This window comes from Pelodiscus sinensis, chromosome 3, assembly GCF_052426305.1.
Source record: "Pelodiscus sinensis isolate ZL-2025 chromosome 3, ASM5242630v1, whole genome shotgun sequence".
Classification (NCBI taxonomy): Eukaryota; Metazoa; Chordata; order Testudines; family Trionychidae; genus Pelodiscus; species Pelodiscus sinensis.
In genome coordinates, this window is record NC_143054.1 from 46,219,957 (window position 1) to 46,242,020 (window position 22,064).

General features: G+C 43.7%; 1 protein-coding gene across 17 annotated transcripts in view; it reads right to left on the reverse strand.

Moving 5' to 3' along the window:
• DST (dystonin) overlaps nucleotides 1-22,064 on the reverse strand; it is a 466,993-nt gene that overhangs the window by 434,744 nt on the left and 10,185 nt on the right. For all 17 annotated transcript variants that reach the window (XM_006110983.5, XM_025182427.3, XM_075923642.2 and 14 more), the window contains exon 3: nucleotides 4,279-4,467. In XM_006110983.5, the coding sequence (XP_006111045.3) occupies nucleotides 4,279-4,467 (189 nt within the window). The remainder of the gene's footprint in view (nucleotides 1-4,278; nucleotides 4,468-22,064) is intronic.

Genomic DNA, 22,064 nt, shown 5'->3' on the forward strand with positions numbered 1-22,064 from the left:
GAGGAGGGGCGAGACCTCATCCCACTGAAAAATGGCATGCGTGCCATACATTTCCAACCCCGATGTAGATGAAACCATGATTTGAGAAACCTGCACATCCTGCTGGCTCCATAGTACAGTAGCCATGAAATCTCTTTATGGGAACTCAAGCCACTGTCTTGGATACATGCCAACAAAGAAGCAAATATCAACTTCCAATTTAAAGCTTTTAAAATGTTTTTAATCACAGGTTGGGTTATACCAACATTAAAAGTGTAGTTAATGTTCATAAAACCCTGTGGCTACGTCTACACTACGAATTTCCTCAGCAAAAAATATGTTAATGAGGGACTCATTTGCATGAATCGTGATCTAATTTGCATATTTTCTGCCAATCTGTTTTTGCGCTGAGGTTTTTATGCAAAAACAAGCTGTGTGGACATTTTCTTTTTGCACAAAAAAACCCTTTTCCCACAAGATCCTTATGCCTCAAAAAAGGAGGTTTACCGATCTTGCGGAAAAAGGGGTTTTTGCGCAAAAAACATATGTCCACACTGCTTGTTTTTGCACAAAACGGCATGGCAGAAAATATGCAAATGAGACTGCGACTCATAAAAATGAGTCCATTAGCATATTTTTTGCCAAGAAAACTCGTAGTGTAGATGTAGCCCTTGTAACTGAAAACAAAGATTCTGAAACCCAAATGAAATAACCAAGAAAAAGACTTTTCCAAGAGAAGTGAATCTACAGTAGCAGTCAGGCTTTTGCATCTTCTTGCATGATCTTCATCATCTTAACAATCAGGCCACTTAGTTAGGTACCTACATTTTTAAAAACTTGTCTATCACAGGCCATATTCTAAGGAGCTGTACATTTATCATAGTTCTATTGACTTACTTGGAGCTATGCCAGTTTATACTACCTGAGAATGATGTCCCATTTCTCCAAGACTTCTACAGTCTGTCCAAAGCCTCACTAAATGCCTGCGTCAGTAAAATATATGTTTGTTTTCCAAGGTGCAAAGCCTGTCTAAGATAATACACCTTTAGGGGATGTCTCCACAGCATAATACTGCTACCATTATAGATGACACTCAACTTTTTTGGGACATGTAAAAATTAACAGGGGTCTGGAATAGTGGTAAGGGGTCCAACCACAGCAGGCATTGCCCTTTAAGCATATTTTCCCCTTTCTCCTTGCAAAGACAGTTGCACTGAACAGTATCTTGTTGTGACTTTTCACTTGCTCTGTAAAAATACTTTCAGGGTCAGAGCTCTTTCCTGCTCCCTGTAAAATGCTGATTAAGACAGTATGTAATGCTGATTCAACTAAAAACCAGTAAATAACAAACCGGGATGTGTATCATTGTATTCATCACCTGCTTATTAATAATCAGTGTATGGGAGTTAACATTGCTAAATAAGGGTTTCTGGAAAGTAGTGATAGATGTGAGTATTAACATACTAAAATGGATAAAGGAGTGTAACTGGTACCAAATCATTGCCACTCTGAAAGTTGTTGGGGATTTCGAGATAAAGGTCCATCAGCAATAAAGTACTCTGTTTACCCCATCTGCTCCTGGGTTGCCTCTTTCTTCTCTAACAGACACAAAAGTTGTTGTTTATCTTACATCAAAAGAGAAGCTTATTACATTACAACATTGTGTTGGAGGTTGGGCTGAGGTTAGATTCACACAGGGACTTAGGAATTGTGACACTTAACATCACAGCACTTAACTTTTAGGAGTCTAGAAAATCACTGAGCTTCACAAAGCCCAAATTAAGTGTTCAGGATCCCTATACAACAAATAGAGGGAAATTCACAAAAGACAGCATGCTGCACATGGAGCCACATCAGCTACCCTCTCTTCCCCCAGGGTTAGATGGAAGATAGGTGTCAGGACTAGGAATGTAAAATTATAATAATTTAAACCAATGTTTCTTAAACTTTTTAAGATGGAGGAATACCAAACGATAATATTTTTTTATGCGGAACACCAAGTGGTTTTTTTTGTGGAGAAAAAAAAAGGATTCACAGTTTAAGAAACAATGCTTTAGCTCACGTATGCAGTTAGTCCTCTGCTTGCAGCTGTGTGTTAATTCTGGCCCATCTCTTGATAGGTTTGTTATCCTAAAACTCTGCTTTTATGCAATCTGGTCACTGATGCAGCAGGCACAGCTAGTCAGCTCTAGAAGTGTCTTTAAGGGGAGAAGCATCACATGTCATTTAACTGCTACTGGCAGCAGCTCAGAGGATGCTTTACATTGTGGTAGGGAGCCTTTTTTTGCATCAGTGGCTGCTAATCCACAGAGATATTAGTTGGAGGCCACACAAAAGTGGGAAAACACACACACACACACACACAAATTCCACAAAGCACCTTGATGTAGTATACTGTTCTTTTTTTATTTAGAATTTTAGTGTGATGGCTGAGTTTGCTTTTTGCAGGGAAGGGACTGAGGGGGGGGAGGTGATTCCTACCCACCCCCCTTCCCTCAGGTCCTGCATGCCTCCTTAACTGTTAAGGCATAGCTGGCACTGTGTGGTTGGGGCCAAACTGTACAGGGAAGGAGTTCTGGGGCTTGCCCAGCAGAGGGCCACCCCTTCCTCCCTAAAGGCACCCCATGCAGGGAAAGGGTTTTGGGGCTTCCCTTCCCTCCTACTCTGGGAACAGATCCCCCCTCCCCTTCAGTTTCTCCCTCCCACTCCCCTGGTCCCGCACTTCTCCTTACCAGCAAAAGGAATTTTGCTGGCAGCCTCTGCAGCTGCCGGAGGCCGGAAAGCAGCTCCAGCCTTTTTCACTGACACCTCAGGGAAACGTCGCAGCGCTCCAGCACATGAAGCTTCTCCCTCCCCCCAGATCTGCACAGGGCTCTCCCAGGTGCAGGAGAGGAACTGGAAGCATCCGGCCATGCTGCAGGGGAGGCTGGGTGAAGTTTCTAAAGCAGCTCCTGAGGAACGGATGAAATTGTTTGGTGGCCGGATGCAGCTCGCAGTGCAGAGGTTCCCCGCCTTCACATGGTAGGCTCGCAGACAACGCAGAAAACACAAAGCCTCCTGATCAACCACAGCCTCGCACCGCTAGTGAGGAGCCCTTGTGAAGGGATGGACAGTCTCTGTTCCTACTGCGGCCAACCGCTCTCAGCTGGCTGCCACAGGGCTCTCCGCCAGCATCATCAGTACAGCTGGGTGGATGTATGTGGGAGGGGACTCACGCAGTTGCCACAGGCTGTGCTGGGTGTCTTGTGCACAAATACGGCAGGGCAGAAGAGAAGAGCAGGGATTGCCCTTTTAAGGTGGCCATTTTGAAGACTCTTTTCCGCAGTACATCTCCGACTTCCTTGCCGTACACCGGTATGCCACGGAACACAGTTTAAGAAACACTGATTTAAACAATTAACCAATAAGCCTCGGGCTCCTGGAGAACCAACTGACAACTCGGGCTGCCAGCTCCACGTCAGAGCCAGCAGCGCAGAGGTGGCAGCCAGCTCCCCGGAAGCTGGGTGGCAGGTGGGAGCTGGCTGCCATTCCGCACTGCTGCCTCTGTGCTCCGGGTGCTCACCAACTCCCAGGGAGCTGGCTAACACCCCACGCTGCTGCATCTCTATCATACAGAGGTTTTGATGTGAAAATGTAGATGTTAAAGGTAGGAGAAATTTCCACATCTACATTTCAACATCAAAACTATGTATGGGATACATCCAGCCCACTCAGCCTCATTAACATGGGTTCTACAACTGACAGGTACTACTTCTGCTGTTTTTATATATCTATGTCTATATCTATGTCTATATCTATGTCTTGGTTTCTTTTATTTCCACTCTAATTCATTTGATGAAGTGGGTTTTACTCATGATTTTTATATATATATATATATATATATATATATATATATATATATATATATATATATTATATACACACACACACACACACACACACACACACCTGGTGTTGAGACTAAGAAAAATTTCATCATAGTATTTAGAATCTTTGACAGGTCTAATCCTGTGAAGCATTTCATCAGAATATGTGTTGTGTGTCAAAAAATGCAGGTAAATTAAATAAATGCATACATACATCTATACAGACCTTCATAGTGGGGTTAAAAAATTAAGCTAAGCATCAGCATAAAAAACGTTAATACATGTATAGGTGCAACTGTTGGCCATGAGATTTGGGGATTTTCTGAATTGATGAACAGAGCAATGCCCACATGTATCACACAAAATAAAATTATACTCCATGCTTCAATCTAATATTTTCAGTATCATTATTTTACAGGAGTAGGATACTCACAGGTTTTCGAGTTGGTGTGACTTGAATAGAATGGTAAAATTCTGGCTGAACTCTGCTGTTTTTCTTGATTTTTCTTTTCCTTACAGAAGTTTCTTGTTCACTCAAGTGATGTACTTCTGCTAGAGGCTGTGTTTCTTCAAGGCGAGATGCTACACGTCTTCTAGCATGACGAGGACTTGGTCTAAAACCCTATGATATAAAAGACAAATGCAATGTTTGTTTCATAGAATCATAGAATACTAAGACAGGAAGGGACCTCGAGAGATCATCGAGTCCAGTCCCCTGCCCTCATGGCAGGACCAAGTACTGTCTAAACCATCTCTGATAGACATTTATCTAACCTACTCTTAAATATCTCCAGAGATGGAGATTCCACAATCTCCCTAGGCAATTTATTCCAGTGTTTGACCACCCTGACAGTCAGGAACTTTTTCCTAATGTCCAGCCTAAACCTCCCTTGCTGCAGCTTAAGCCCATTGCTTCTTGTTCTCTCCTCAGAGGCCAAGATGAACAAATTTTCTTCCTCCTCATGACACCCTTTTAGATATCTGAAAACTGCTATCATGTCCCCCCTCAGTCTTCTCTTTTCTAAACTAAACAAACCCAATTCTTTCAGCCTTCCTTCATAGGTCATGTTCTCTAGACCTTTAATCATTCTTGTTGCTCTTCTCTGGACCTTCTCCAATTTCTCCACATCTTTCTTGAAATGCGGTGCCCAGAACTGGACACAATACTCCAACTGAGGCCTAACCAGCACAGAGTAGAGCGGAAGAATGACTTCTTGTGTCTTGCTCACACCTGTTAATGCATCCCAGAATCATGTTTGCTTTTTTTGCAACAGTGTCACACTGTTTGGTCATATTTAGCTTGTGTTCCACTATAGCCCCTAGATCCCTTTCCGCTGTACTCCTTCCTAGACAGTCGCTTCCCATTCTGTATGTGTGAAACTGATTGTTCCTTCCTAAATGGAGCACTTTGCATTTGCCTTTATTAAACTTCATCCTGTTTACCTCAGACCATTTCTCCTATTTGTCCAGATCATTTTGAATTATGACCCTAACCTCCAGCTTGGTATCATCTGCAAACTTAATAAGCGTACTTTCTATGCCAATATCTGAATCGTTGATGAAGATATTGAACAGAGCCGGTCCCATAACAGACCCCTGTGGAACCCCACTTGTTATACCTTTCTAGCAGGACTGAGAACCATTAATAACTACTCTCTGAGTATGGTTATCCAGTCAGTTATGCACCCACCTTATAGTAACCCCATCTAAGTTATATTTGCCTAGTTTATTTATAAGAATATCATGTTTGACAATTCTCAGAATGCAGCAACGTAACAAAAGAAATATCACAAAAGATCTTATTAATGATTAGGACTAGAGAGATAAACACTAGGGGGTACAGTATTATTTCGAAATAGATTATTTCGAAATAACACATCTACTCACAAAATGCCCACACCGGGCAGCGGGTTCTCAGCTTTCCCTGCTTGCTTGCCTACCTTGATGAGGGACAGCAAAGCATTTGTGTCTCTGCGTGCTCTGGTTGCCTTCACTCGGGACACCACAGCACTCTGTAACATGGAGCCAGAGTTGCCCCTGGGCACTCTGGTGCTTCTCGTGAACACGTTGATGCAAGCCTGGCTGCACTTTCTGCAGGCTGCCGTCCAGGAGGACCATTGGGGGACTGTCAGTATCCAGGAGGCCCTATGAGAGTGCTTCCACCCTGAAGAACACTGAGAGCCTCCATGGTCTACCCCACTGGGGGCTTGTGCTTCATTCCTCCCTAACATCATTCCACTTACCCTCCCAGCCCCCCTTCCTGATGTAAAATAAAATACACGTATTTTCATGAACACAAACTCTCTTTACTTAACAAGACTGGGGCGGGGGGGGGGGTGAAACTGGTGAGACTGGAAAAAGGAGGTGGGAGATGGGAGGAAAGGAGGTTGGGAGAGGGGAGGGGGAAACCTGGGAGGAGGGAGGTGGAAGGAGGAAGCAAGGGGAAGAAGGGGGAGGGGAAGCTCAGGGTTGGGGGTCTTGCCGGACCAACTTGATTTTCATGCGAACCTGCTCCTGGGTTCGCATGTGGCCTTTGGTGACCTGGCTGGCAGCTATTCTGCCATAGATGGCCGCGTTCCTCCCTCTAGTGCGGAAATCATGGACACTGGGGGCATCTCCCCCAAACCTAAGTAAGGTCCACCCTGAACTCCATCCTGGACCAGGAAGGTGCCTGCCTTCTCCAGGCCCTGGTAGGCTCCTGGGAACTGGCAGACTGCTCCTGGGGAGTGGCGGAGGGCTGTCTGCCAGTGGCTTGCTGGCTCATGTTTTGGGGCCCCTGGGTCGGGGCAGTGACTGCTGGCTCTGGGCCAGCAGGCTTGGAACTGGCACAGGCACTGTGGCCAGAGTCAACCTCTTTAAGGGCTCCGGGGGGGGGAGGGAGGGAGAGGAGTGTTCTTGTTTGAGGCTGGAGTGGCCACCAGGGCACCCTGGGAAAGCTGGAGGCCCCCTATTTCGAAATAAGTATCTACAGAGCACTTATTTCAAATTAGCTATTTTGAATTTGGCGTTATGCCTCGTAGAAAGAGATTTACCAAATTCGAAGTAAGTGCTCCACTTTTTTGAATTAATTTCGAAATAGCGGTTTGGCTGTGTAGACGCTAGTAAAGTTAATTCGAAATAACGGCTGTTATTTTGAATAACTTTGATGTGTAGACATACCCAGGGGGAAAAGGTTTATAGATACTGCAATCATAAAATTAGTATGCAGCAGCAAAGGGACATTGATGAGTAATTTAGACATCACATTTGTTTTTCTCTCTATAGCTATGTCGATTAAAAATATTATAGGCAGAGCTGGTAGTTACATCTTTAATTAAGGTTGCTTAACATTTTTCATTACAAGTCTTATGTTTTCAATTGCTTGTCTCTTTGACAAATTCTATTCAGATTAAAATTTTCCACACTTGCTTTCTGTTTCTGGTTGAATGGTTCTGGAAAATTACAGCAAAAATGGTTCAGTCAAAAATCAGTAGTGTGCCAATGTTAATTTTTGCCAACCATTTATTTTAAGAGCTAAACCACTTTCAGGGTATGGAAGATAAACTTGAAATTTAGCAAAAAGGTATTCCTCAGGCCAAGGGGCTGTCTTCTGCTGTCACCACACAAATCCACCCAGATCTGGGCAAGTTACAAACTTCTGAAAGTTGTTTTTTGACATGGTCAGTAAAGCTTATTAGAGGCTTGCTGCTAAAATCTCTGAATGTTTCCAGCCCTATGAAGCATCATTCCCATAGGCCAACTATCATGATGTCAGTACAATAGAGCTCCCTACATGCCTACTGCATTAAACATGCTCTCAGTATCATGAAGCTCCTACAAGCCAATTACACTGATCATGCTCCAATTCAACACACACTAAAAACACTGACCATGGTCCAAACTCTTACTGAACCTGGAAATTTAGCATCTGTCCACCTGGTCACACTACTTTTCAAAATGCATGTATTAAAGCTACATTGTTGGATGTGCTACCTGTAACCAAATGACCATGTTCCTTTTCACGGCCCAGAATACCACCAAGAATTGCTAATCTCCAACATTCTTCTCGTGTGTAGAAAGTTGCTGTGTGACCTACTGTCAGTGTGTGTGCTTCATCCTGTAATAGATGGCCCATGTAGAAAATAATGCCATCACTACCAGCAATTTTGTACTGTGGATATAAAGGTCCTGGATTCCAACCCTAGTTTTATCCAGTGCACTTATACTCTAATAAATTTGTTAGTCTTTAAAGTGCCACCTTGTTGTTTTTATGTAAATATTATTTTACTTGATTCATTTGATTTTCACTTTGATCAATTTCATAAAATACCATCCATTGTTTATACAGTATTTGTTATTTATTTCATAGTGCAGGTGAATAGAAACTGAGGCAGAAAGGTTTTCCCTTGCAATAGTATGACACAGCATCAAAGGTAGGCATTTCTTGGCTACATTAGCTTCCATTAGATCAGTGGTTCCCAATCTTTTCACTAGTGTGGACCCACTAATGCACTCCCCCACAACCATTCGCAGACCCCCATCAAAGCCAATTCTAGGCGCTATGTACACTTCATTAAATAAAAAAGAAATGTAAATAATTAACATTTAAAATGATGCATACTCATTTCCGACATCACACCAATTCGACTGCAAATCTCATCACAACAAATTACCACAATGATTGGGCCTGCATAGCAACAAATATTACACTTTTGGCTTACCTAGTGAGCCACACTTTTGGCTTACCTGGTATTGTTTCATTGATTTCAAAGACTGGTAGGACCGAGGTTCAAGGCCTCAGTCCAGATTAATTCTTCTGGGGTTCCAGGGTTAGTGGAATTTGTGGACCCCTCTACACTCTGAGATAGGGCAAAAAATAAGGGGCTCTGTGCTTGTGAGTGGGGAAGTATTGCCTCCCAGAAGCGCCCAGGGGCTTGAGTGAATTTCACAGATTATTAGGTGGGGGATTGTGTCAGTTCTGTGATGGATGGATAGATGGGAAGGAACCTGGCCCTGGCTGCTGCTGGTGCTACCTGGCAGAAGGGTTACATACATAATACAAGTACAGTATTTGGTAAAAGCTAAGCAGCTCAAAAAGTGCTTAGAGATGCGTGCCAAAGAGGGATTTCAGTGTGTGGATCTCTCTCACTGAATGACTTCATATTAAAAGAGCTTCTAGGTTTAATAATTAAATATTTTGTATAAATATTAAAGACCCACTGATGCCTTTCAGAAAATGCTATAAATATTTTGTTTATGGAGAATGCTGCTCATATGTATCTTCCCTTATTTATTGTTAAGGATATCAGCAAGAACATTTCTTACTTGAAAACCTCATCTGCTTCTGAGTTCATTCTCCACTAAAAGTTATAATCTCCTGTTTGTGGTATCACAACTGGTTGCTTTGGAGAGGATTATAATGTGATAAAAGCAAAGGATCATTATTTCAGGTGGGAAGTACTAAGCGGGAGGGGAGGAGGAGAAAGGGGGGGAATTAATTCCTTATCAACAAAAATGAAAGATAGGAGATGTCCTTGGTCCAAAACCTAAAGTGCCAACTCAATCCTGCCATGGAATCTTTGGTAGAGTAAGCTCTAAGAACTGCAAGATCTGGGCGGGTGGGTGGGAAGGGAGGAGGGAAGGGAGGAAGGAAACGAAACGAAAAGAAACTAAAAGAAAAGAAAAAGAAAGAGCAATATACTGACATTAGTGTCATCAGCACATTTTTCATGTGATCTCATATTGTTGTGCTTAAAGAAAAAAAAATCTTGTTTGTTAAGAAACAAAAGAGGAAGATGTTTGAAACATTACAACTGCTATCTCTTTCCTTTTACCTCAATAACGCAATAAACATAATGGGGTTAATAAAAACAAGTAGAGATTTAATCTAGGAGGGTACATCTAGACTACATGGCTCCGTCGACGGAGCCATGTAAAATAGTTTACTCGGCATAGTCCAAGAAGCGGGGATTTAAATAATCCCTGCTTCATTAAAATAAAAATGGCCGCCGCGCTGTGCCGACGATCAGCTGATCCAGCACAGAGCAGCAGTCTAGACGCGGCGCAGTCGACAAGGGAAGCCTTTGTCGGCCGCGCTGGGTTTACGATCAGCTGATCGTCGGCACAGTGCTGTGGCCATTTTTATTTTAATGAAGCGGGGATTCTTTAAAGCCATGTAGTCTAGACGTACCCGGAATGTGCAACTATAGCTCATCCCAAAGAACAAGAAAAGAAGAATCACTCCACAGTGGAACAGAAAAAGACATGCTAGAGGGAGTTGCAAAGAGCTAATCACTGTGGGCAAATCTACACTAGGAAATTATTTTGAAATAACTTATTTCAATAATAATAACTCCCAAAATAACTATTTTGAAATAGCGTGTCTAAACTACAGAAAAGCCTCAAAATTAGTCCGAGGAAGGCTTAATGAGGATGTGCTACCTCGACTTAGAGCCCCAGGAAGCACTAGGGAGTAATTACTTTGAATGACTCTGGGGAGTAGCTATTTCGAAAAAGCAGCAACGGATCATCCACACTACCACTATTTTGTAACAACTTTTTCAAAATAAGCGTTATTCCTTATGGAAAGCAGGAGTTATTATTTCAAAATAACCAGCTCCTTATTTCGAAATAACGGGCTTGGTAGTGTAGACACTCTGCTTGTTATTTCGAAATAGGGGAATTATTTCAAAATAATTCCTTAGTGTAGACCAGGGCTGTGAATCCAACTGACTGACACTGCATGAATGTACCTTAGCATATCCATTTTCCCTGGTGATTTGGTCTCAGGCATATACACATAAGAACATCTTATGCCATGGTCTCACTGAAGGCTGTGAGGCATTTTGCTACCTTCCCAGGAGCTCTGATTTTAACATCTAGAATCATGTTGTCTTTAACCTACTAATTGTGGTGTGATTCTCATTTTTTCACAGTCCTTCTCTTCCAGAAGGGGAAGCCTTGTGTTCTAGGTTAAATAATGTATATGCTAACACACAGGAAGCCTGTTTATTGTATTACTGAGATAGAAGAAAATAGCTAGCAGCTGTAGTGTTTCAAACAGCTTCTTCCATAGAGTCTTGACAAAGAAGCCTTTTTTGCATTAAGCATAGCAGTATATGATAATTTTAAAACAAGAACAAAATATCAGTTTTCTTCTAACCACTAATGTAGTGGCTGCAAAGGTACAAGGACCTGCACAATCTTTCTTTCTTAAAGATGTGGCAGCTTGAAAGTATTTAAGGGTGGCCATATATTTCAAAGGAATGGGCAAAAAAGCCAACAGTAGGCAGATATGACATAATTTGTCCCAGTGAAGGTCTCATCTAGACTCCTAGTTGAAGATTGCTTAAACCAGAAATGAGCAATAATTTTCAGTGGGGAGCATCTTCAAGAATTTGGTAACTGTTTAGGAGCTGCACTTTTCTACGATATTAATGGAAGTATTTGAGATCTCAAGGTATGTCTACACTACAAAGTTAATTCGAACTAACAGACGTTAGTTCAAATTAACTTTGATAGGCGCTACACTAGCAAACCGCTAGTTCGAACTTAATTCGAACTAGTGGAGCGCTTAATTCGAACTAGGTAAACCTCATTCCACGAGGACTAACGCCTAGTTCGAATTAAGGGCTGTGTAGCCACTTAATTCAAACTAGTGGGAGGCTAGCCCCCCCCCCCAGCTTTCCCTGGTGGCCACTCTGGGCACCACCAAGGAAACTCTTCTGCCCCCCTCCCAGCCCCGGAGCCCTTAAAGGGGCACGGGCTGGCTAAGGTGCCCGTGCCAGGTGAAAGCCTGCCATCACCCAGCCAGCAGACCCTGCACCTGGCATGGCTCGAGCCAGCCAGCCGCTGCCACCCAGGCCTCCGCCTCTTCCCAGGACCAGGCTGGCGGCTCCCAGGAGCCTGCCCGGGTCCGCAAGAGGCGGGCGCCCACCTGGTCTAGTGCAGACATTGCGGACCTCATCTACGACCTCCTCACTAGGCACAGGAAAGTGGCCGTCTAGGGCAGGATAGCTGCCAGCCTGGCCACCCAGGAGCAGGTTGGCATGAAAATCAAGGTGGTCCACTGAGACCCCCGACCCTGAGCCCTCAGCTTACAATGGCCGTACTGGGTCAGACCAAAGGTCCATCTAGCCCAGTAGCCTGTCTGCCGACAGCGGCCGACACTAGGTGCCCTGGAGGGGATGGACCGAAGACAATGACCAAGCCATTTGTCTCGTGCCATCCATCTCCAGCCTTCCACAAACAGAGGCCAGGGATATCATTTCTACCCCCAGGCTAATAGCACTCCATGGACCCAACCTCCATGACTTTCTCTCACTTCTCTTTAAACTCTGTTCTAGTTCTAGCCTTCACAGCCTCCTGCAGCAAGGAGTTCCACAGGTTGACTATTTGCTTTGTGAAGAAGAACTTTCTGTTATTAGTTTGAAGCCTGCTACCCATTCATTTCATTTGGTGTCCTCTAGTCCTTCTATTATGGGAACTAATGAAGAACTTTTCTTTATGCACCCTCTCCACACCGCTCATGCTTTTATAGACCTCTATCATATCCCCACTCAGTCTCCTCTTTTCTAAGCTGAGAAGTCCCAGTCTCTTTAGCCTCTCTTCATATGGGACCTGTTCCAAACCTCTGATCATTTTAGTTGCCCTCCCCTCTCGCACCCTCTCTTCATATGGGACCTGTTCCAAACCTCTGATCATTTTAGTTGCCCTCCCCTCTCGCACCCTCTCTTTTCCCCTCTTCCACCTCCTTTTCCCAGTCTCAAGTTTTGTTCAATAAAGAGAGTTTCTATTTTTGAACACGTGTCCTTTATTTTGTACATCAGGAAGCGGGGCTAGGGAGGGGTAAGTGGAAGGAGGTGAGGGAGGAATGGGGTACAAGCCCCAGATGGGGAGGACTGGGGTGGCTCTGCGGGTGTCCTCGGGGTGGAAGCTCTCCTGCAGCCCCCCGATTGACCCCGCTCCCCGGATGACAGCCTGCGGCAAGTGCAGCCGGGCTGATGGCTGAGTGCTGTGATGTGCCGAGTGTGGGCACTCAGGGCACTCCAAGCCAGGACTGCTTTGCTGTCCCTCATCGAGTTAGACAAGCAAGCAGGGAATCCTGAGAAGTTTCTGTCCGGGGCGGGGGGCGGGTCCCTTTAACCACAGCCCTTGGCTAGCCTGAGACAGCAGCTCCACACTCTAAGTCCTAATCTGATGCCCTGCCGGCACTGCTTCCGGCCATCCTTAACCTCGGTTCAGGGTCCACTCAATGTGGACATGCTAGTTCAAATTAGCAAAACTAGTTTTTAGGTCTAGATGCACTAGTTCGAATTAACTTAGTTCGAATTAACTAATTGGAATTAAATTTGTTCAAATTAGTGCTATAGTGTAGACATAGAGTTTGGGTGCAGAAGGAGCCACTGGAGTGCCAAAGAGGATGCATGGCCGGGGCAGGAGTTTGAGTTCAGGAGCAGTTCTGACCTGGGGCAGTGGTTCAGGAGAGGTTGCAGAGTATGGCTGTGTCCAGACTCAGGGGTTTTTTCGGGAAAAGTAGCCTTTTTCCGAAAAAACTTCACCTGCGTCTAGACTGCAGCCGCGTTCTTTCGAAATTAAATCAAAAGAACGCGGCTTTTCTTTCGACAGCGGTAAACCTCATTTCACGAGGAAGAACGCCTTCTTTCGAAAGTGCTTCTTTCCAAAGAAGGCGTTCTTGAATGTAAATAGGGCTTCTTCGAAAGAGAGCATCCAGACTCACTGGGTGCTTTCTTTCGAAAAAGCGGCTTGCTCTTTCGAAAGTTCCACGTGCAGTCTAGACGCTCTCTTTCGAAAGAGGCTTGCAGTCTAGACATAGCCTATGGGAGGGACTAGGGATGAAGGAGGGGGTTGTGAGCTGGGGCAGGAATGCCTGAGGGGGTACAGTGGGCTTGGGTGCAAACAGGCTGGGGGTTGTGACCTGGGGCAAGGAGATGGGGGGCACAAGGAGATAGGATGCCAGGTGGAGGCTCTGGCTTGCAGATGCTTATTGTAAGCACCTCCTAGCCGGCAGCCCAGCAGGGCCCCTCCAGTAGGCTCCTTGTCTGCCATGCCCTCACACACTGCTCAAAGCAGCAAGCTACTGGTGTGGATAGATCTCTGTAACATGTCCATATAACCATGTATCATTCTCATATAACTTTGTATTAAGAGATTTTATTTATACATGTCTTGTTCTTTTAGATATATCTTTATGTTAAGCTTTCTTATAGAATCCTTGTATTAAGAGAAACCTTGTATCCAGTCTTTCCCATAGAAACTTTGTATCAAGCTCTTTATGCTATAGGTCTTAGGCAGGGGTGGATATAGGGCAGGACAAACGGGGCGGCCACCCCGAGGCGCTTTAGAAAGCCCCGCGCATGCACCGTGGCGCAGCTGCGTATGCGCATGCACATGGCGTCACTGCGCATGCGCCGTGGCAAAGGGGGGGCCCCGCGGAATTATGCTGCCCGGGGCCCTGGTCTTAGGAATAGTTAAGGTAAAGAAAAATGTTTTTTTGCTAGGAGTAGAATAGATCTCTCCCCTTTCCTTGAAAAGAAGACTGGACATGCAGACTGCCTTGGGAGTGAAGCAGCAGGTGCCTGCCCTTTGGAAGAACTCTCTTTGAAGTAACATTAAGAAAGGCAAGGTGATGACTAACTGGCTGTAAGAGAGGGATAAATATGAGGCATCTTGCAGAGGCACCCCGGGTTTTTCATCTTGTCAACGTGGGAGCATCGATCTGGATTGGCAGAAGCCCGGCTCCACCTCTCCCCCATCTTACTCACCTGGCCAGTGCAATTAGGGGGAGCAACTATTGGTAACAACAAGATGGAATGTGCTTGTGTGTGTGTGTGTGTGTGTGTGTGTGTGAATTAGGAATGCATGAGTGTAATGTGTCATATGCATATGATAAAGTATTGATTGATCTATGTATGTTCAATACATGTGGCGTGTTGCTTTATCACCGTGAAAAAGATCCTGGGTGCTTCTTTTAAGCACAACACTGGGGCCTGCATGTGTACATCTGCATGGTGTGCTCTCGTGGGGGGAAGAGAGTAGTGGGTCTCCACATGTTGGACATGCCTGAACCTTCTGCTCCCATTGGCCCGAAACCAGGGAGGCCATGAGAATGGTACTTGAGGGGGTCAGGGTGCGGAGACCATCCTCTCTTCAAAGGACAAGGGCAGAGACATATATGCTGACTCCAGCAACTGGCCACTTTGCAAAGTGTGTGAAGCTGCGGCAACCAGGGAACCTGCCTAAGAATCCTCTGGGCCACAGTGGGCCAGATCCAAGTGTTTGGCAAGCCAGATTCAGCCTAAGGGCCATATTTTGCAAACCTCTGGCTTAAACCCTGAAGCATAAAGTTTTACTCCTTCTCCAAAAGTTTTCTTAGCTGAAACTATTATAATTGGATATTCTTGCTATTCAAAGAAATGCCCTTACTGACATTTCCAAATTTTTTGCACCCCCAAGAACATCCTGGAGCAATGAATTTAAATGTTTAATTATGTGCTGTATGAAAAAGTATGTTCTTGAGTTATGCTTTTGAATTTGCCACCTATTAATTTAATTGAATATTCACTAATTTTTATAGTGGGATACAGGGAGAACAGAAGCTTTCAATCTAACTTCTCAAGACCATTCAATATCTTACGTAATTTATCAGATCTCTTCTAATTTATCCCCTTTCTAAACTAAATCTCAATCTTTTCCATTTTTTTTCCTAAGAAAAATTGTTTTATGCTTCCATTCATTCCCATCACCATTCTTTGAACTCCCTTCTAATTCAATTATCTTCTTTTTGAGATGGGGTGATCAGTGCTGTACAAAACGTTCCAGAGAAGGCCACCCCACTGACTTATAGAACGCCATTATAATATTTCCTGTATTTTTTTCCATCCTGTCCTTATGAATCTTCACTTCCTCTTTTCTTTTTTGACTTCAGCTTCACATTGAGCTAAAATCTTCAGTGAGCTTTCTACAATGATTCTAGGAGTTCTTGTCTCATTTGATATTAATATAGAAACCTGCAAAGGGCATGTATGAGTAGTTCATTTTTTTTCCTCTCATGTGAATTACTTTATATTCATCAACATTGAACTTCCTCTGTCCTCATGTTGCCCATTCACATTTAGCTTCGTTAGAGTCCTTTGAAGTTCCTCATAGTGTTGTCTGGATTTGAGTAATCAAAATAACTTTGTGTCATCTAAGATTGTGTTCCCTCTCTTATCATCCCCCTTTCTAGGTTTTGAAGAAATATAACAACACCAGACCTCTGTGGAAAGACTAATAACGGTCTTATTTTTTGCTGTTATGTTAATATTTTCCAGATGAGTGCATTTGGATATTGCTTTGTATTCTTCCCTACCATCCTCTTTTCTACATAGGGTTGCCAGGTGTCGGTTTTGAACCAGACAGACCAGCATTTGAGCTTTATGTTCGGGAAACAAATTGAAAAAATATAAATGAGAAAATATAAATGTCCGATATTTTCTAAATAAGATGTAATGTAATGTCAAGTGTGCCCGGTATTATTGTTGAAACCATCTGGCAACATATTTCTACTATATGTTTTTTTCTTAATTCTTCTTCTGACATTCTAAATAATACTTTTATAAGAAACAAGGATGACTATGATAACACTAACACCAGTTCATTTGTAGCTTTAGTGAACTGCATCTTTGACTGCTCCATATTTTCAGTGTGCCATCTTATTTATTTACTTTGGCTTTCTCTACATCAGCCATCTCCATTTTCTTCATTATCGCCTACTGGTTATTTCTGGGCTTGAAAACAAATTGTATTCCTTTCCTTGATTTTTCCAGGGAATAAGAGGAGTATTCTGGATGGAAGACAAACATAAGCTAACTAGAAACCTTGATTTCACACATGCTTGACTTTAAGCTTCTGTGTGACTGCAGTGACACTAAAGAGTAATTTTTAACTCTAGGAAAGTCACTGAGTGCATGGTTCAATACCCACTGAAATATCTGGAAGTCTTTGCACTGACATCAGTGGGCAATGAACCAGGGCCCAAGTTTATGGAAAAGCTTCAGTAGTCTACAGGAAAACTGCTGATTAGCGTTAGGCCCATTCAGGGCACTAAGAAGAATGACAACAGACCTCAAGTGTGCTTGCAGAAACTTTTCCGGACATCAGAGTGAGTCACTCCATCAAACAAAAGCCACTTTTACAATACAACTAATGAGTATCAAAATCAAAGGAAGTCAAATGGAATACCCAACACAGTGCTACTACACTTTTTGAAAGTGGTTGTGCACACTTTTTGACAGTGGTTGTGCACACTTGAGAATTGTTATCTATTATTACTGTCAATTAATGGCCTCAAAAATTCTCTTTGAACTGTCAGTTATTGCCTATTTAATGCCTAGAAACTTTCATGTGTAAGCAATCTACAAATTTTTCAGACCTAGAAACAATCGGAGAATAAGGGGATACAAATTCCTAAGAACTAGAAACATTTGCAGGAAAATTGCAGGAATGGTACATAATGAAGAAGGCAGGTCACTGATACAGAATGATTCGAATCCCTTGGTTTGTTGGGTGGAAATAAACAACTGTTTTAGTATGGTTAAGTGTAAATGTACATATCTAGGAAAAAAGAATATGGGCCATGTTCGCAGGATGGGAACTGTACATTGGGAACTAGTAACACTGAAAAAAATATATGGAGTTGACATGGATAATCAGCTGAATATGAGCTCCCAGTATTGCACTATCGCCAAAAAAAGGCAAATGCAATCCTTGGATGCATAAATAATGGAATGTCAAGTGGGAGTAAAGAGGTTATTCTACCTCGGTATTTGGCACTGTTGTGACCATTACTAAAATAATGTGCCCAGTTCTTGGGTCAACAATTCAAGAAGAATGTTAAAAATGTTAGAGAAGGCCCCCAAGAACAATTAAAGGAGTAGAAAACATGCCTTATTATAGTGACAGACTTCAGGTACTCAATCCATTTAGCATTTTTCCCCTTTAAAAGGAGCCCTCAGTTGCGTTTTGTTAAACAAAAACAACAAAAAGCTCTGCCCCTTTAAGAAAATGCATTTAAACATGTTTAGAGGCTTTTTGGCTACATCAGGCTGCCACCAGCTGACATCTTTAATTCTACATCTTTAATGGCCACGCTGGACGGCTCCCCTGCCCAGGTCAGCACAGGGAGCCAGGAGGAGAGGGCCATTTTTGGGAGCGTGGGGCGGCTTTATGAGCCACTGGGGAGAGGGGCTTTTCAAGCCACATCCGGGGAGGAGAGGGAGGAAAAGAGCCGCACGTGGCTCACAAGCCGCGGGTTGGCCACGGCTGCTATAAATACTTGTGTGGGGAACAAATATTGGATATTGGGCTCCTCAATCTAGCAAAGAAATGTGTAACCCAATCCAGTGGCTAGAAGTTGAAGCTAGACAAATTCAGACTGGAAAAAAAAGGATTAAACTTTCAACAGCGAAAGTAATTAACCACTGAACTTAGTGGTGGATTCTCAGTCACCGGTAATTTTTAAATCGAGATTGTGTGTTTTTCTAAAAGACCTGCAGAGTTAGAAGGGGAACTGCAGAGTGAAGCTGGAGGCAGAGAAGGTTCCCTAAAGATTGGAATTGGGGTTGGGTAAGAAGACCCAGCTGAAAGTTTTGTTATTCATTTGGGGAAAGATAAGACAGGTTTTGCATCAGCTTCGGCAGCCCAAACAGCATGAAGGGACACTAGATTAGGGAGGAGGTGCTGCACCCAGCTTAAGGCTAGGTGAAAGATTTGGTTTTTGTGTTTAGTTTTAGGAACTCTCAATTAATAAATAAACCCATCCAAGAAGGGCTGTGATTGAGTGAGCCCTGTTGAAGGGGAAAACAAGAGTAGGGCACTGCAGACGCTCCCATGGACATGGGGGATGCTTGGTTGGTGGCTAATGTTTTATAAGCATTTATCTGTGGTATTAAGAGCTCAGTGTCTGTTATCAACTAGTGTGCAGTATAATGGAGGTTGTGCCTTTATCCAAATTATATATATCTAGCCAAGGAAACAACAGAATTTACTAGAGGGATGTATCTGACTCTGTAAATAGATCTGCAGTACCTCAGAGAATACCTGTAAAACTTCATGTATAGAAAATCAAGTAACCAGGAGCACTGCTAGTTATGAGTCAGATTATTTTCTCCTTACTTAGGCATTGTATCCCTTATCTGCAGAGAGCCCTGGGGCTCTCTGAACTCATGATGGAGGTCCTGATATAACTAGTGCAATCCTCTTTTGAGAGGTGGGAGGCGTGTCCCTCTGGAGCTGCTGCTGCAGTGATTCAATACTAATATTTTAAAAGACTAACCAAGAGACCCCCCCTCCTAGCATTTCAGTGTACAATGGAGTCCGGATTAACCAACACCCGGTAATCTGACACTCCGCTTTATCCGACCCTGCAGCTCCCCGCTTGCTGCCCCATCGCTCTCTAGGAACAGCTGATGTGCTTCGTCCCCGCCAGGAGCAGCATCAATTGTTCCCTTACTCTCTAGAGGAAGCTGCTGCTGCTCCTACCTGGAAGCGTCCCAGCAGCAGCAGCAGCAGCAGCAGCAGCAGCAGCAGCTTCTCCTAGAGAGCAACGGAACAGCTGATGCTGCTCTGCCAGGGATGCTTTGTCCTGGCAGGAGCAGCATCAGCTGTTCCATTGCTCTCTACAGTAGAGTCCGTATCATCCAACATATTTGGTAATCCGACCATGTCTCGGTCCTGTTTAGGTCGGATGATAGGGACTCTACTGTACTGTGCTCAGGCTGCCATACTCACAGCAAGCCAGCAGAGTGTGACAGGAGGCCACAAGTCAGCTTAGGGACATAGAACTGCCTACTTCTTCCAAAGGAAGGCAAACATCACCCTTCCAGGAGGAAGCCATCGAAGGAATCTCCATAAATGCAGCCTTGCACATTTTCCTAGCCTCTCTGTGGGATTCTCACATTAGGAATTTATCTGACCAATGCTGTTTATTGTTACTATAAGTATTATGATAGTGCCCCAAGGGTCCAGTCAAAGTCAAGAACCCATTGTGGTTGCAAACACACACAGTGTTGCAATCTCTCTGTGCAAGACGGACTGTGAGGGACTCCAAGAAGATCTCATCAAACTGAGTGATTGGGCAACAAAATGGCAAATGAAATTTAATGTGGATAAGTGTAAAGTAATGCACATCGGGAAAAATAACCCCAACTATATGTACAGTATGATGGGGGCTAATTTGGCTACGACAAATCAGGAAAGAGATCTTGGAGTTATCGTGGACAGTTCTCTGAAAACTTCCACACAGTGTGCAGCGGCGGACAAAAAGGCAAATAGGATTCTAGGAATTATAAGGAAAGGGATAGAAAATAAGACCCAGAATATCTTACTGCCCCTGTATAAAACTATGGTACGCCCACATCTTGAATACTGTGTACAGATGTGGTCTCCTCACCTCAAAAAAGATATTTTGGCCTTGGAAAGGGTTCAGAAAAGGGCAACTAAAATGATTAGGGGTTTGGAACGGGTCCCATATGAGGAGAGGTTAAAGCGACTGGGACTTTTCAGTTTAGAAAAGAGGAGACTGAGGGGGGATATGATAGAGGTCTATAAAATCATGAGTGGTGTGGAGAGGGCTGATAAAGAAAAGTTATTTATTAGTTCCCATAATAGAAGAACTAGAGGACACCAAATGAAATTAATGGGTAGCAGGTTTAAAACTAATAAAAGAAAGTTCTTCTTCACACAGCGTGTAGTCAACCTGTGGAACTCCTTGCCAGAGGAGGCGGTGAAGGCTAGGACTATAATAGAGTTTAAAGAGAAGCTAGATAATTTCATGGAGGTTAGGTCCATAAAAGGCTATTAGCCAGGGGATAAAATGGTGTCCTTGGCCTCTGTTTGTCAGGGGCTGGAGAGGGATGGCAGGACACAAATCGCTTGATCATTGTCTTCGGTCCACCCTCTCTGGGGCACCTGGTGCTGGCCACTGTCGGTAGACAGGATACTGGGCTAGATGGACCTTTGGTCTGACCCAGTATGGCCGTTCTTATGTAAATGGACATAAGATACAAGCGTACAGTAATTCCTCATTTAACACGTGCCCGCTTAACATGTTTTTGTGATAGCACGATTTTTTTTTTAGGGAACGTTTTTTGAATTACACAACCGTCCCCGGAATAACATGATTTCCCCAGCTGGCCTGTTGCCAGCGGCTGCATGGGGTTTCCCCCACCTCCTTGCAAAGAGGCGGAGGGTTTGCCGCTCGCCTCACCGTTCCCCTCTGAACCCCCCTCACCAAACACAGTGCAGGTCTCGGCAGACCCGACACAAGGGCATACTCCCTACCCAATCCTCCTCCCCTCTTCTTCCCTTCCCTCCCCCAGAGCCAAGCACATCCCCTCTCTGCTGTAACCCATTCCCCTTTCTCCCCCAACCTTATGTCCCGGTCCCAACAGACACCACTGCTTGAAATGCAACCCCCACCTTTTCCATTATTTTCAATGGGAAAATTCACCTCGCATAACACGTTTTCACTTAAGATCATTTTCTGAAACATATCTATAGTGTTAAATGAGGAATTACCGTATTGTCAATGGTACATAATTTGCTAGTTATTTGCTCAGTGTCATATCTTCCGTATGGACTATAATATTCTCAAAGCAAAGGGAAATGCAGGATTTGTATTAGGGATGTTAAAATTTATTTATTAAAATAAACATGTAACCTCTGAAAAAAAAATGGAGAGGTTACATGCAAGGGAGGGGCAAGTGGCTCCCTGTAAGCCAGTGTGCGAGGGGAACTGGCTTTAAGCCAACTCCCTGTGAGCACCAGCTCCCATTTGCTGATACAGAAGAAATAGCACCGGGGGCGGGGAGGGCTGGGAGAGACGACCTGCATGTAACCATGCATGTCAACCAATGAGCCCAAGCACATTTGTTAACCATGTAAACAGTTATACTTTCACATCCCTAATATGTGTATATATTCCCACCTACAACTGTTTTTATACACATTAATTTTTTTTTTATTTTTGTCTTTGAGTTTGTTTTCCCATCATCCTATTCCTTGACTCTTCAACAGTTAATATAAAGTAGTGGTGGAGGGAATGTGTCAAATAGAATAGAAAAATATTTTCAGATTGATTCAGCCCTCCGAGGATAGGAGACATCCTTTGAATAGGTGAATGCATCCATTTTTCCATTACTGTATGCTTCTGTCTATCCTTTACTTTACTCTCTCCAATCA